The 16,111-nt window shown below is 47.6% G+C and overlaps 1 protein-coding gene across 1 annotated transcript; it reads left to right on the top strand.

The window, feature by feature from the left end:
• The first annotated feature begins 11,961 nt into the window (after positions 1–11,961).
• LOC127323592 (uncharacterized) lies at positions 11,962–12,579 on the top strand. Its single transcript, XM_051351708.1, has one exon. The coding sequence runs from the start codon at positions 11,962–11,964 to the stop codon at positions 12,577–12,579; it is 618 nt and encodes a 205-aa protein (XP_051207668.1).
• The last annotated feature ends 3,532 nt before the right edge of the window (positions 12,580–16,111 follow it).

Below are 16,111 nucleotides of genomic sequence, written 5' to 3'. Positions count from 1 at the left end.
CCTCAGGGAACATGCGAGCGCTGCAAATGACGAAGACGATACAAATTACAAAGCATCACAATACCGATGCCAAAAAGACCCACGCCGGTACATCGAAAAAAGAAGTACTAAGAGCCACGGAGTCGATACTGCGCGTAAGTTCCTTCGATTTAACTCGGGGGCTGCTGCCGACAAAATTCAAAAATACACTTTCGATTATGGCAAAGTTGCGATTACTACGGGTTCCTTGGGCTCGCAACATGAGCTGATCACTCAAAAATTTTGCTGCCGATACAAATTACAGAGCATCATAATACCGATGCCAAAAGGACTAGCACGCCAAAATCTATGGCTTGGTCAATAAATATTCTAAATATTGCCACTGGCACCTGAAGACAATTCGGCAGAACAATAACGCTTTATCAAAGCAACGAAGTCATCGACTGCGAAGATTTTTTCGACCCATGGGCACCGATACAAATATGACGAAAAATTCAAGGTTGGGCAAATAAGTTACATCGTGCACACGAATAAACTTACACCCAAGGTACCCAAGTATTCTGGCATCATCAACGAAGTACTATACAACAAATTATCTCATTTACAATAGAAGGTCAATAGCATCAAAAGCTATTCGTGAGGAGCTTCGACTGCATAGTTTGCTTCGGAACTGATCTCTAATCTAGCAACTACAATAGAGGCAGGGTTTCTGACGGCAGGGAAGTACTGATTTACGTTGCCGTCGGCCTTTGCAATTGCTTCCAAGTCCAATGAAGGATGCTGAGATAGCACAAAAGCGAAAGCTGTTTCTGCTCCAGCAAGAAGTTGGATGCGAACCAAAGCACGGACTCTCTCGGCATTTCTGAAATTTGACATCAAAGCCAGCAACGTTGGCGGAACTGGATTGAGAGGAAACATTGCTTTCCATATCATTGTCAGGCCTGCGTGATATTTATCAAAAAATCGGTGTACTTGTTGCACCCGATCTTGGAATTTTGCAATAGTGACAGCTTTTGACTTGTTGCTCCAGAAGACTTCATTGAATTGCGACAGGTTCGTCAAAGCTTCGACCCGCTCATGGACTCGTTTGTTCTCTTCGGACAAGTTCAGAGCTATGACTGGTCAAGATGATAAATGCAAAGTTCAGGAACCAAGGACAAAGTACCCTCAAAATTGAGGGAGTCGAAGGATTATATAGAGTACTTACAGTTCAAGCTTTCTGTGGCCTTCTGCAATTCATTCAGCGTGTACCGCTCTGCTTCCACAGCCATCTCGCCTTTCTTCTTTATTACAGCTGCCATGGCATGAATACCCAGCAGATCTTTTTCCATCCGAGATATTCGGGTCCTCATCTGTTGAAGAAGACTGGGCTCAGAGCCAGCAGCCGAAGTATCTTCGACAAAAGGGACCACTGGAGCCACCTGCAAATACAACATCGAGTGTGCATCATAATTACATACAATATCAAGAATTCAAATCACTCCCATCGGGAGCATGCAATCAAAGCTAAAAACATCACAGTTACAAAGGAATAGCTGGCAACATTGCCAGCTCAAATTCATTACAAAATAGGGCTTTAGAAAAAAGCCATTGATTCGAAGCAAAGTGTCAGTTACAAATTCAATAAGAAACATTTAAGGAGCCTAGGTCTGAGTTGATGAGCTTGGGACGGTTCCACCAGCAGCTGGTTTATTAGCCTCGACCAGATCAAGAAGTTAGCGCGCGCATTGGCGCGCAGGCCCTCTAAAAGGGCTAAGATCAATGGCCAGCCCATCTTGATCTTTCGGTAGCTCCTTCGTCAGCGATTCCATATCGGCTTTGAAGCCGTACCCCATCAGAAGCTGGAAGGCAAGAAGAGCGCCGTAGGTACGCGAGGTACGTTTGAATACCTCGATGATGCCTTCGGTGTCGATGGAGAAAGTATTCACCAGCTGTCCTAGAGTCTTGTTTTGATCTGCCTTTGGGAAAATCATGGCATGGAATCTCGACAAGACCGCCTTGTTCTTCTGAAGAAGAGCTCGGACAAGCTCGTCGGACTCAATCGCTAAGGAAATAGCGTCAGCAGCAGTATCGGCGGAAAGCTTGCCTACAGAATTTGCAGGAATATCGGCAGCTCCTGCAAGAAACAAAAACAGAAGAAAGGAAATCAATAAAGTTAAATAAAAAGGAATTTGAAGACACTACAATAAAATTACCCAGCAGGGCCGTGGTGGACTTGCGAAGCAGATCGTCCTTCTCCTTCGCCTGCGCCTGCGCCTGCGCCTCCGTCTTGGCCTTCTCCTCCTCCTTCAGCTTCTTCTTTAGCTGACCAAGCTCCTTTCTCAGCGAATCGGCCTCTTGACGAGCAGTGGCCGCTATTTTAACTATCTCGTCCAGCTGAGCAGACGATGATTGAACATCTTGCTGGAGCCGAGCGTTTTTGGCTTGGAGAAGGGTGAATTGGGAGGCGAAGTCCTTTATTATCGTTACGGCAGCTTGGATGGACTATATGCAAGACAAATGCGTTATGTTCAAACTCCTTTGATTCTACATTCGATTGCAAGCAGTCGAATATAGACTCGGGGGCTAGAAGAGGGAGAACCATCATCAACAATAAAAGAAAAATGGGTTGTGATACTTACATGACCTCCAGAAGCCGAAGGATTCTCTTTTTCCTTCGGAAGAGAGGAAGGAGCTAGCACTTCTTTTGATAAAGTTGGAGCTTCGGATGCGGCAGGAGTTGGTCTGCTGGAACTAGTCTTCGCCTTCTTCGAAGGGGGCTCTAGAAAACCCTCCTCACTGCAAATAAGCGTATAATTACGTCAAAGAAAATACGAAGCAACTTCGTGAGAAACAAAAAAGTACTTACAAGTCGAGAAGCAAATCATCCTCATCGGCAAAGCCGCCGGATGGCCTCTTTGGCGGCTAGGCGCTAGACGTCTCCGGAGCTGCAGTGACAAAAGGAACATGATCAGCATCATTGTCATGTTGACTCGACTCTGCTGTATCGGTTAATTCATCATCAAGGATTTTATGTTCGGCAGAAGGAGCTTCAGGATTGAAGGGATTGTCTTCTTCCTTAGAAGCCTCGCTATTTTCGGCTATTTCCACATGAGATTCTACATTGGCGGTAGAATCACCGTCTTCGGGATCATCTTCAACCTCGGATACAGATGGGAAATACTTAACAGTCGTAGGGACCTATCGAAGCAAATGAGAGTTTAATAAACTCAAGCAAAAGATATTAAATGCAAGTATCGGCATAAGGAAGTGAGAAGTTTACCTCAGCTGGTTGGTGAGTAAGATCATATGGTTCATGAAGAGCCGATAGAGGGATAGAGTCTTCTTGGCTAAAGTGGGCATAGCCTCGAGAACATCAACAAACTTCGGCAGGCATGTGTTGCGACCAGCTGTCGATGGATCTCTGAGATAAAACCACTTCAACCTCCATCCCTGAACTGATTCTCTCATTGGGAAGTTGAAGTAGTTCACTTCTTTTCGGACAACAAAACCAACTCCGCCGGTGATGAAGGATCCGTTGCTACTACTATAACGTTTAACGAAGAAAATCTTCTTCCATAAGCCCCAATGGGGATCAATTCCAAGGAAAGCCTCACAGGTGGTGATAAAGATTGCAAGGTGAAGAATAACATTCGGGGTCAACTGCCAAAGTTGAATCCTGTACGAAAGAAGAAGACACCGAAGAAATTCATGTGCTGGCAAGGATAACCCACGGTACAAGAATGCGGCGAACATTACAGTAAAACCAGCGGGAGGATTGGGACGTGAATCTGAACCTGGTAGCAGGACGTCTTCCTCCTTGTTGGAGATCAGGCCAAGACTCCGCGCCTTCTTCTCGTTGCGCTTCGTCATCGTAGATGCGGGCCAGTCGCCTGGAGCGTCCTTGGTAATAGCGGCGGAGGTCTCCGGCGTAACCTTCTTCGATGCGGCCGTGGTGGCCTTGGGACCGGTGGTGCTCGCAGCAGCGCTGGATGCAGTGGTGGCGCCCTTCTTCTTGACCATCTTGGCTTACAAGAACTTTGGTGGTTTGGTGCGGCGGCGCTAAGGGCGATAGAGACAAGATACAAGAACAAAGGAAGAAGAAGAAGATGGCAGGAGAAAGGGGAGTAAAATCTCCAGTTCCCTCTTATAAAGGGAAAAGTTGCTCAAGATTTGGGCCGGTGGATTTGTGCCGTAAAAATTGGGTGCAGATCTGGCTCACCACGTGTTCAAATAACGAGCAAGGCAAAAGATTGCTACCACCACTACGCGCGGAAATCGAGGAGACGCCTCGGATAGAGCGCAATGTTCGGTCATTTCCAAAATAGACTGCACAGGCAGGGATGGGCCCGTCAGGTCACGTCCCGTCAGGCCTGCTGCTGCAGCTTCAACGTCACCAGTGATGTCATCTAAGATATCGGCTCCTTATGAATAAAAGCATTCGAATAAAATGGGCATCCGACAGAATCTACTCGATTTGAGTCTACGCACGGTTGCGAACATCCGTTCCTAGACTCGGGGGCTACTCCCATCGGGAGCGCTGGACGCGCACCCGATAAAAAAAGAAGAGAATCCGAAGAAGAACGGACCTGAAGGTTCCAGAAGATCCAGGATCGAGCCCGAGGACTTGATTCTGTGTAGGGTAACGTTGTTTTGCCATAGGCAGTTAACTAGCATCGATTTATCGAGTAAGCCTGGGCTCGTTACTTTTATCACTTACGTACTATCAAACCGCATGGCTTCACCCGAAGTCTTTGAGGACCCGACATATTGAAAGATATCGGATGACGAAGGAAGCTCAGAAAATATCGACATCAGACTCTTCGAGTAGTACAACTTGAGTCTACGCACGGTTGTAACCATCCGTCCCTAGACTCGGGGGCTACTCCCATCGGGAGCGCTGGACGCACACCCGATATCAAACGACAACAAACATCGACAGCAACAATCTTCGAGTAGTACAACTTGAGTCTACGCACGGTTGCAAGCATCCGTCCCTAGACTCGGGGGCTACTCCCATCGGGAGCGCTGGACGCGCACCCGATATCAAGCAATCACGACTTCAAGGCCAATGAGAAGGACCAATTCTTTTCGACAGCTAATGCTATTCGGATGAAGACAAATATAGTCCCTGCCGGAAGCTTTACTTCGGCCAGTCACTCGGGGGCTACTGATGTGGGCATTACCCTTCGGGTACCCGACATTAGTCTACCTCCTTTGGCCCAACTAAGGCCCACGAAGATTGCCCAACTACCAAGGTGGGCCCATACGTCGGTTCCAACAAAGGAGACCTACCAGGAGGCTGATTCTTGACGAACAAGGCAAGATGACTTCATCAAAGGAAAGATTAGATTAGATCTCATTGTAACCTAGTCGAGTTCGGACAGGACTCTCGGGACCTGGCCTGCTTTATAAGGGCCAGGAGAGGGCCTGCCGAACCTCATAAAAACAACAGTAGCGCATAGAACCATCGCAGTCTAGAGCTCGAACCTTGCCTCTCGGCGAGTTAACCATAGCAAGCCTATCGGCTACCCCATTGTAACCCGATATACTCGATAATCAAGATTAGACAAGCAGGAAGTAACTGTTTTACCTCATCGAGGGCCCCGAACCTGGGTAAATCTCTCTCCCCGTTTGTTTGGTATCCGATGACTAGTGCTAACCCGCAGGATTTCGTCAACCCTAAGCCCCTCATGGTGGGCATTGCCGAGAATCACCCTCGTCAACGGCTCCCCGCGCTCATTCTGCGAGTCATACCTAGGATGAATTTCAGCCAGGTTTAGTTTCTCATTAATTTTGGTGCCCCATTGCCGGGTCTCCTTGTCTATCTTGGCGAAGTCAGATTTGCCGAACAAAGTGTTGTCTGCTACATACTCAGGGAGCCCACTAGCAAGCAGTTCCGGCTTCAGTTCAGGATGGTCAACTTTGGCCAGAGCAAGAGCTCGCATGGCACCCTTACGGCAAGCAGATAATTTGTGCTCCTAAATCCACTAAGGGACCATGGACAATTCCAAAATCATCTCATGAAGTTTTTGCGGCCGCCGGGTCCAGCCCCTAACAGCCTTGACACACTCTGCTCCTCCAATATACAGCTCTTGGATGAGTGTGCTCAAATGCCCTCAAATTCAAGTCTGGCAGTTGCAAGTTATTGGAATGACCTCTCCCTGCAAAATATAAGGAGTGGAGTTAGTAGACAATAAATAATTAACAAAGTGAGTTAGCAGACAGGGAAGCCGGCTTACCAAAGGTAGCCAGAGTTAGCTGGTTGATCTGGGTCACTATTGCCTTCAACTTGGAGTTGGCAGTTTCAAGTTGCTCCTCCGCACTTTCTGCTCTCAGCAGCAAAGCCTTTTCCTTCTCAGCAAACTCCTTTTGTACCTTTTCAAGGGTTGAGATAACTTGGAGCACAGACTGCTCACATTCTTTGGCAACTTGCTCAACTTTCTTTCTTTTGTCAGCTTCAGTAGCCAACAACTCCTTAAACTTCGCAATGTCTTGCTCAGACTCAGTTGTTAGTTTCTGCAACGTTCGAACACATGAGTTAGTTTACAATTATAGAACCCCGAGTTGCTGCAGGCAAAGCAAACCCGGCGCTTGGGGGCTACAGGACTTGAAAATTTCAAAGACTGTTTTTTTAAAAAATCAATGACATGTGAGCTCCGAGTTGGTGCAGGCAAGACAACCCGGCGCTTGGGGGCTACACTAAGTCAATTTAAAGCACAAGTTATCAAAAGCAAAAAAGTGAAGTCCCAGGTTGCTGTAGGTAAGACAACCCAACACTTGGGGGCTACGCTATTTGAAAGCTAAGAACTGGCTAAGTCCCAGGTTGCTGCAGGCAAAGTCAACCCGGCACTTGGGGGCTACACAGTTTGAAGCTACAAAGATATGAAGTTAGAGCTAAGTCCCGAGTTGCTGCAGGCAAAGACAACCCGGCACTTGGGGGCTACACAGTATGAGCTACAAAGCTATGAAGTTAGAGCTAAGTCCCGAGTTGATGCAGGCAAAGACAACCCGGCACTTGGGGGCTACACAGTTTGAAGCTAGAAAATTATGAAGTTAGAGCTAAGTCCCGAGTTGCTGCAGGCATACAACCCGGCATTTGGGGGCTACACAGTTGAAATACTACTTTATGCGAAGCACCAAGTCATCACAAGGTGATAAACTCGGAGCTTGGGGGCTACAGGATATATATAAGTAAGGGAATGAATGTACCTCATGATTTCTCTTAATTATGGCCACAAGGCCACCTTCATGATCTCTATTCTGGGAGACTTGGAGTTCATACTCCTTCTAGAGAGTATCAAGGTCCATCTCTTCAAAGACCTCCATGTTAACCTCGAAAGCCGAAGTTTTGATTTCTTGGTGCAGAGCCGGCTTCACGTCCACATTTACCTTGGCCAGGACTTTGGAGGTTCTGGCTTACTCAATGCGAAGTCCTTACATAGTCCAAGAAGCGATACCCACATTGGTAGAAGCTAGTTTTCGGCGTTTTTATGGCGAGTCGCAAGTAGAAGCATTATTTCCAGAAGCACCCCACACTACAAACAATTCGCTAGTCCATAACGATTTTAGTTCGTCAGCGAATGTGCAAAATCCATCATGGAGACCTCATACTGACGGTTTGCAAGACCGTGGCGAACCTCGCGTCACAGATGGCCAGACTGGCGGTTAGATCGTCCCGTCATGGATCCGTGATGGCCTAGCCCACACCCAAAGCCCACCCGGCCCGGTACGTCGTGACGGGCATAACCGTCATGCGGCTGCCTCCCCGATCGAGACCATCGTGTCAGACCAATCATTGAGCTGTCGGTCCAATGATTGATCTGGCAGGACAATGATTGAGCTGTCAGTCCGGTCGGGTGACATCAGCGTCCACGTGGATCGCCACGAGGCCCATTCCGGTGCTGACACCTGGCACCCATTGATCAAAGTATTTGCCAGTAAATCGCGGACACTTGGTCCAATCATACAAGGACGTGTGTCGCCACAGAAAGTGTCGTACAAGGACACGTGTCGGCTTTGCGAGCACGCTGCGTGGACCAATAGAAGTTGGACACGTCGCATGTCCATTTCCGACACTGCGGCGAATAAAGGCTGGACACGTTGACAAATAAAAGCTAGCCGCGTGGACGAATAGACATCCGCCACGTGGATTATTCGCTCCCATTTCAGCCCAGAAATGGTTGTTACCGAAGGTGACACGTGACCTCACATAATTGGGCCCTGCATGCCAATTGGGCTGGACGGCCCGATTTGCCGTCGACAGAGCGCTAGTACGATCAACGGCCCAATAAAAGCCCATTTCTGTTTTGGCCCAACACAAATGATATTACCCATGAGAGCTATGAAACAACTGAAAGGGATATATAATTAATTACAGGCATACTTACTGGATTACATGCATCGTTACTGGGTTACAGGCATACTTAATGGATTACAGGCAACGTTACTGGGTTACATGCATGCAGTAATGTAAGATCCGATTCAACGTGCACTGAAGCACCAACATAACAGTTCAAAGTTGTCACATTAGTCTCCCATGGACAAACGCAACATCAAAATAACAGTTCAAGCGTCGAACATCCCACCTGTTCACGATGTAATCAAGATTACGAAGTCGTAGACAGCTGCTCAATTTTTTCAAAGGACGCGAGCAACTTCCCAAGCTTTGCAAACACCCAACTCTGCATCTCTTCCTTTTCTTTTGCCTTGCTGGCCATCTGATCAATTTTAGAGTTCTGGATCTGAATAATATCGCGCAGCTCTGCAATTCTACTCTTCTCTCTCTCCAGTTCTGCAGCAAGCTTGCTCTTTCTGACTCGACAAGGCTGAGAGGGCTGATGCACAACCCCCGCGTTCTGAAGAAAAGTAGGTTGGGAGATTTTCTTTGACAGGACATCGTGTACAACCTGAGCCTCAGTCTTGCGTCCTCCATCAGCTGTTGGTACTGACATAGGTATGCTTACCAGGCATGCCGAATAAGTACCCTAGGTATACGGGGAAACATGAAGCCCATGGACTCGAAGCTTTGGAGGCCCAGAAGGTTGAAGGCTTTCCGGTTAGGAAAGTAAAGTTGTAATAGAAACTTGTATCAATATAGGGAAAGCCCAATGCGGCTTGACAGTTTGTAACTTATACGACACGGAAAAGCCTCGGCTTCACCTCCTATATAAAGGGGAAGCCGAGGGACGAAGAGGGGGTCGAATCATTGTAACTTAATCCACCGTCATATTGAGTTGAGAGCCTTTGTTCGGCTGAACCTTCGAGATCTACTTGTCCTCTACTTCTTACGAAACCCTAAGTCTACAATACGTAGGCATTGACGAGTTAATCCCTCGTCAATTGGCGCCGTCTGTGGGAATTGGAGGTTGCAAGGTTCTGATCTCGATGGCATCTTCAACATCATCATCAACGGCAAGCAACGCGATGGACGGAGGTAACCGAGTCCAACCTGATCTCGTCAATTTTGTTCCTCACCCTCCCGCCCGTTTGCATGCATATGCCGATCTGGAGGAGTCAACGGAGATGACTTTCGGGAGCTTCCGTTTCCTCGTCGGGAAAGAAGGATCGCACCGTCTTGCGGCACCGATTTTTTTGGGACCATTGGCAGTCGAGCCCGATTACTCGGGATCGTCAACATCATCCGCCGAGTCAGGCGACGAGGAAGTTTCGCCGCCACGCTTCATCAAGCCCGCCGACGGCGGGGCACTCGCCGACCTGTTCGGTGACATGACTTTCGGGTCGTTCACGGGAACTGGTCTATCTCAAGATAGCGACTTGGAAAGCTTCACCAACACCAACAACTCTACTGTTAGTAGGGAGGTCTTCGCCGATCTATACGACGGTGTCACCTATCCTGAATCTGACAAAAATACAACTGCAACATATCATCAGATCTATGTAATCACGGGAGCAGGTCGTGAAGCTGATGAAGAGTCTGAGGCTTTCGACGATTTGGGCAACACTTACGTCGATCCCGCAGATCTCACGCGGGGAACATGAAGCAAGTATATTGGAGCTGAACCACGGGAAAAAGTGCAGTTGTCGCAGGAAGCATGGGATAGAGCCACAAGAGCCATGAACGGCACGGAGCCGATGACTACACAAGTCTCGGCAGCAGCGCTGCAAGCATATCAATATAAGCTTAGTCGTTCCAGACGCGAGCTAGAAAAACTACAGCAAAAATTTGATGAAAGAAGGGCTGCAGCAGATGCTTCCAGTGAGCGCAGAAACAACTTGAGTCAACACTCGAGAAATTCAGCAGACAACCATAGAGACAGCCGCGGAAGAGCGAGATCTCGATTGGCAGGCATACCCGAAGGAGAACGGGATAACCTGATTCAAAATCTTGACATGTCCTTCATGTCAATAGAAACGAGAGGGCACATAATCCCAAAAACGCCAGAGGCGGGATACATGGTGACACACGCATATCTGATGGCATCCAGGCCACCTCAAGGAGATCCTCGATCATCACTGTACCAGATGGCTATGGTAGGAGTCGGTGTTATGGGTGCGGCGATAGCAGGAAGAGAAATAGCACCACAACCCAAAAGTGCTCCACGCCGGAACAGCCCAAGGCAAAATAGTCCCCGACGTACTGTGGCAGTAACACGAGATGCTCCAAGAGAAGGCGACGCGAGGAACACAGTAGCTCAAGCTCGAGTCGACAGAGCACGCGAGGAAAGAAGTCGAGAAAATAGAACACGTGAAAATCGGCATACACCGAAAGATAGTGATGAGGACTTGTGCGGACTCCCTTGCTTTACCCGAAGGGTTCGCAAAACTCGAGTGCCCACTAGTTTCAAGTTACCCGACAACTATAAAAAGTTCGACGGACTACAAGACCCAGAGGATTGGTTAGTCAATTACCTGGAGACAGTAAAGTTGATGGGTGGAACAAGAGCAACAGCTATGCAAAGCATTCAGGTCCACCTCAGTGGAGCCGCAAGATCCTGGATGAAGAAGCTGCCAGAGGGATCCATAGATAGCTGGGAAACTTTCGAAGACTTGTTCGTGAGAAATTTTCGGTCCACTTGCAAAAATCCAGCATCAATATAGCAGCTAAGGACTTGCAAGCAGAAGTCGGATGAATCGATGAGAACATACATCCAGTGGTGGAGTATCATCAAAAACTCGGCTGAGCACGTGTCTGATGAAAGAGCAATCGACGCGTTTGTTGCAGGGATACGAAGGAGAGATCTAGTCGAAGAGTTGGGGAGATCCAACCCAAGAACAATTGCAGAACTCATGGAAATAGCGAATCGGTGGGCCGACGGAGAAGATGCCATTCATAATAAACGACAGAGGTCACCCGAAGAAGATCGCAATAGAAACAACAACCAGAACAGGCGACGTTTCCGCAACTGCGGAATATGACGGTCCCGGCCAAGTAGCGGCTGGCTTAGAAATAATGGTGGAAACCATCGTGATGGTTATCACAGGAGCAATGAGCAGTGAAGTGATCATAGAGATGCCCCAAGTTCTAGTAGACAAAATAATCGACCCAGGTTTCCAAGGCCATACAATGTGTCACCTGAGGAACTACTGAACGGGCCCTTCTAGATGCACTTTTACGTCGATTTAGATGGAAGGAGACAGTCAGGGCACCTCCAGAAGGACTGTCGAACTTTTCAAGCTTTCCGAAGGGCAACAGAGAGCACGTAAGCAGAAGCGATCAGGAGAGGATACACACAAGGGCTTAGGAGTGAGGTGCATGTGCCATTACCACCACCACCCGCAATTACCAGCGCGAACCAGCATCAGCTACAGATTGCGGGTCCTCCAAGTACTAATGATGATTTCACCCCTACAAGGGGAGCGATGTCGATGATCCAGAAGGGCAGGTCGTCGAATAGGTCACAGAAGTTGATTTCACGGCAAGTAAACATGGCAGTATTGGCACCTCCACCAACCATCGAGTATCTGAATTGGTCGGGTCAACCGATAGGATTCTCCATAGAGGATCATCCACCACAAGTACCGTGGCCAGGGCACTCAGCGATGGTATTGCCAGCAATAATCGAAGGATACGACGTATCTCGTATATTCATTGATGGAGGAAGCAGTATAAATCTTATTTATGCGGATACGTTAAGGAAGATGAACATCTCGTTGGCTAATTTGACACCAACAAACACACGTTTTCATGGCATCACACCCGAGAAACCAACGTATCCTTTGGGCAAAATAGCACTCGACGTGCAGTTCGGAACCAAAGAAAACTTCAGGAAGGAAAAACTCGAGTTTGAGGTGATAGATTGGCCGTCACAGTACCATGCACTCTTGGGACGACCCGCATATGCCAGATTTATGGTAGTGCCGCACTACACATATCTGCTGTGGAGGATCCCTGGACCTAAGGGCCCAATAATGGTTAAGGGAAGCTTTGCTCTATCTGATAAGTGCGATAAGGATTTTCATAAAATCTCCGAGTCATTTGGCATGCAAGCTGAATATGAAGCATCTAAGCTAACCACCAACCACGACGTCATACCAGACGGAGGTAGATCCTTGCAAGAGCAAGCTTTTGACACCTCCAAGGACTCCAAGGAAGTTCAGATTCACCCGACAGATCCTAAAAAGACGACATCCATTGCCACCAACTTGGATAGCGCATAGGAAAGTGCGCTCGTCGAGTTCCTCCGTCAGCGCTGGGAAATCTTCGCATGGTGTCCAGCTGACATGCCAGGAGTACCCAGGGAACTTGCCGAGCACGCACTAAATTTGGATCCAAGAGCCAGACCAATTCGACAACCTTTGCGGCTTTTCTCTGAGCTGAACCGCAAAGCTATGTTATCTGAAATCCATCGACTCGAAGAAGCTGGTTTCATCAAAGAACTAAAGACTGAAGCCACTTGGGTTGCTAATCCAGTGCTAGTCCCGAAGAAAAACACTGAAGTCCTTCGCATGTGCGTCGGTTTCACGTGTCTCAACAAACATTGTCCAAAGGATCACTTTCCCCTCCCAAGGATCGATCAAATTATCGACTCCACGGCAGGTTGCGAATGTCTTTCCTTCCTGGACGCGTATTCTGGTTACAATCAGATCCGTCTAAAAGAAGAAGATGAAGTCAGAACAGCTTTTATAACCCCTTATGGCGTGTTTTGCTACAGAACAATGCCCTTCGGGTTAAAAAATGCAGGAGCTACATATCAAAGGATGATGCAGAAGTGCCTCGCCACGCAAATCGGCAAAAATGTCCAAGTATACATCGACGAGGTTGTCATCACAACAAAACAAGGGTTATCCCTCATCGACGATCTTCAACAAACCTTTGACAATCTCGACAAATTCCGCCTCAAGCTAAATCTGACAAAATGTTCCTTTGGCGTTCCTGCGGGAGAACTCCTTGGATACTTGGTGTCAGCTAGAGGAATCGAGGCCAATCCAGAAAAAATACAAGCTATTCTGACAATGAGAAAACCAACCAAACTTAAGGAGATACAACAGCTAACTGGGCGAGTCGCAGCTTTAAGCAGATTCGTCGCAAGGTTGGGAGAAAAAGTGTTGCCTTTCTACGCGCTTATAAAGCAAGGGGAAAAGTTCGAGTGGAATGAGGAAGCAGACAAGGCTTTTGAGCATCTGAAGCGTACAATTTTGACACCACCAGTACTGGTGGCACCACGAGAAAAATAACCCTTGCTGCTGTACATTGCGGCCACACCTCAGGTGGTCAGCACAGTTCTCGTGGTAGAGCGGGAAGAAGAAGGAAAATTCCATGGAGTCCAGCGACCAGTATATTTCCTTAGCGAAGTCTTATCACCATCCAAGTAGCGCTACCCGCATTACCAGAAGCTGGCGTATGGAGTTTTCATGTCAGCAAGAAAGTTAAGGCATTATTTTTCGGCACATCCGATAATAGTGGTAAACGAGGCGCCTCTCTCGAATATTTTGAACAATCCAGAAGCTACAGGACGTGTCTCCCTTTGGGGAATCGAACTTTCCCCTCGGGACATCACATATGAAAAAAGAAAAGCAATCAAGTCGCAGATTTTGCCGGACTTTGTTGCAGAGTGGATGGAACTCCAAAACACAGGACCTCCAGATTTATCGAGTACCTGGCATATGAACTTCGACGGGTCCAAGAGATTAGAAGGAGCTGGAGCAGGCGTAGTACTTGTGTCACCGCAAGGCGACAAGATGAAGTATATATTACGGATGACCTTCCCCAATGCATCGAACAATGAAGCAGAATATGAAGCTCTTATTCACGGGATGAAGATGGCAAAAGCATGTGGCGCTACTCGCCTCAAAATCTTTGGTGATTCCCAGTTGGTTGCACAACAGGTGATGAACAAGTGTGATGCAGTCAATGACAGCATGATAGCATACAAAGAGGTATACAATGAACTCGAGAAAACCTTCGACGGTTGCGAAGTAAATCATGTGAGCAGACTCAGTAATGACGAAGCCGACATTTTGGCAAACATCGGATCACAATGTCTGCCCATACCACCTGGAGTTTTTTGGGAGGAAATTAGCGAGAGATCAACCAAGTCAAAGAAAACGATAGCGCCGAAGCAGCCGAAGAAAAAGGACAAACCCAAGAAAGCCTCAAGGGCTGTAGTAGCCCTAGAACCACATATTTCGGATGAGGAGGAAGAACCAGAGGAGGTCATGATGATACAAATCCCTTGGATGCAAACGTACTTGGCATATATCACGAAGAAATAAATACCCGAAGATCCAGTGGAAGCAAGAAGAGTTATTCGGCGATCTAAGGCATTTACAGTGGTTAAGGGAGAACTATACAAACGAAGCATATCGGGTGTATTGCAGAGGTGTGTTACACCCGAAGAAGGACGAATCATACTCAAGGACATACACGAAGGGATATGTGGCCATCACGCAAGCAGCAGAGCAATCGCAGCCAAAGCTTTTCGAGCTGGATTTTACTGGTTATCAGCCATAGAAGATGCGAAGGAAATCGTGCGTACTTGTGAAGCTTGCCAAAGATTCGCATCTAAACCTCATTCTCCAGCAGCAGAATTAATGCCAATACCTTTGGCGTGGCCTTTTGCACAATGGGGACTAGATATGGTGGGAAAACTACACAAGTCTTGGCCAGGAGGACACGTATATCTACTTGTAGCAGTCGACAGATTCACCAAGTGGATTGAAGCAATACCAGCAACTTCGCCAGATGCAACATCAGCAGTAAACTTCATCAAAGGGATAGTTTTTCGGTTCGGCGTCCCTAACAGCATAGTCACGGATAATGGCATCAATTTCACCTCCCGAGAATTTAAGGATTATTGTGAAGGTGTAGGCATCAAACTGCAGTTTGCGTCTGTCGCACATCCGCAAACCAATGGCCAAGTCGAAAAAGCAAACGGCCTCATATGCAACGGCATCAAGAAACGCCTGCTGGCACCACTCGAGAAAGCAAGACACGCTTGGGTCGACGAGTTACCCTCCGTGTTATGGAGCTTACGGACAACACCAAATGCAGCGACTCAAGAAACTCCGTTCTTCCTAGTCCATGGTGCTGAAGCAGTGCTCCCGATAGAAATAGAACATAACTCTCCCAGAGTCGTGGAATACGACAAAGAGGCTTCGCAGAAGGCGCTGGAAGATGATGTCGACGCAATTGATGAAGCAAGAGATATGGTGCTATCAAGAGTAAGTGCATATCAGCAGATCCTTAAAAACTATCACAGTCGACGTTTGTGGCCCAGATCCTTTGAGGTCGGTGATCTAGTTCTTCGACTCAAGCAGGACGGTCATGAAAAGCTAGAATCACCATGGTTGGGGCCATACATCGTTACCGAAGTTATTCCAGGAGGAGCATATCGATTAAAGGATAAGAAGACAGGCAAAGATGAAGGGAACCCGTGGAACGTTGCACAACTGCGACGTTTTTACGCCTAGAAGGTAGCCAATGTAGTAGCAACCATGTAAACATACATTGTACCTGAACAACTCGCAAGTTTTCAGACGCACTCTTTTCCTTTCAGGGCACCGAGTGGGACTGAAAGGTTTTTAATGAGGCGGGCTTGCGACGCTGCAATATAGCATGGTTGAAATAAAAAATAGTGATGACAAATGTTCTTTTTTTCTTTACAAAGCAATGCTCGGGGGCTCGAACCCGCAATATACAACATAGTCGACTTGGACACACTTGGCAATATATCCGCTTTGGTTTCACAAA

The sequence above is a fragment of the Lolium perenne genome, chromosome 4 (assembly GCF_019359855.2).
Source record: "Lolium perenne isolate Kyuss_39 chromosome 4, Kyuss_2.0, whole genome shotgun sequence".
Taxonomy (NCBI): domain Eukaryota; kingdom Viridiplantae; phylum Streptophyta; class Magnoliopsida; order Poales; family Poaceae; genus Lolium; species Lolium perenne.
Note: the sequence above shows the minus strand (reverse complement) of the source record. Positions and strands in the feature narration are given on the sequence as shown.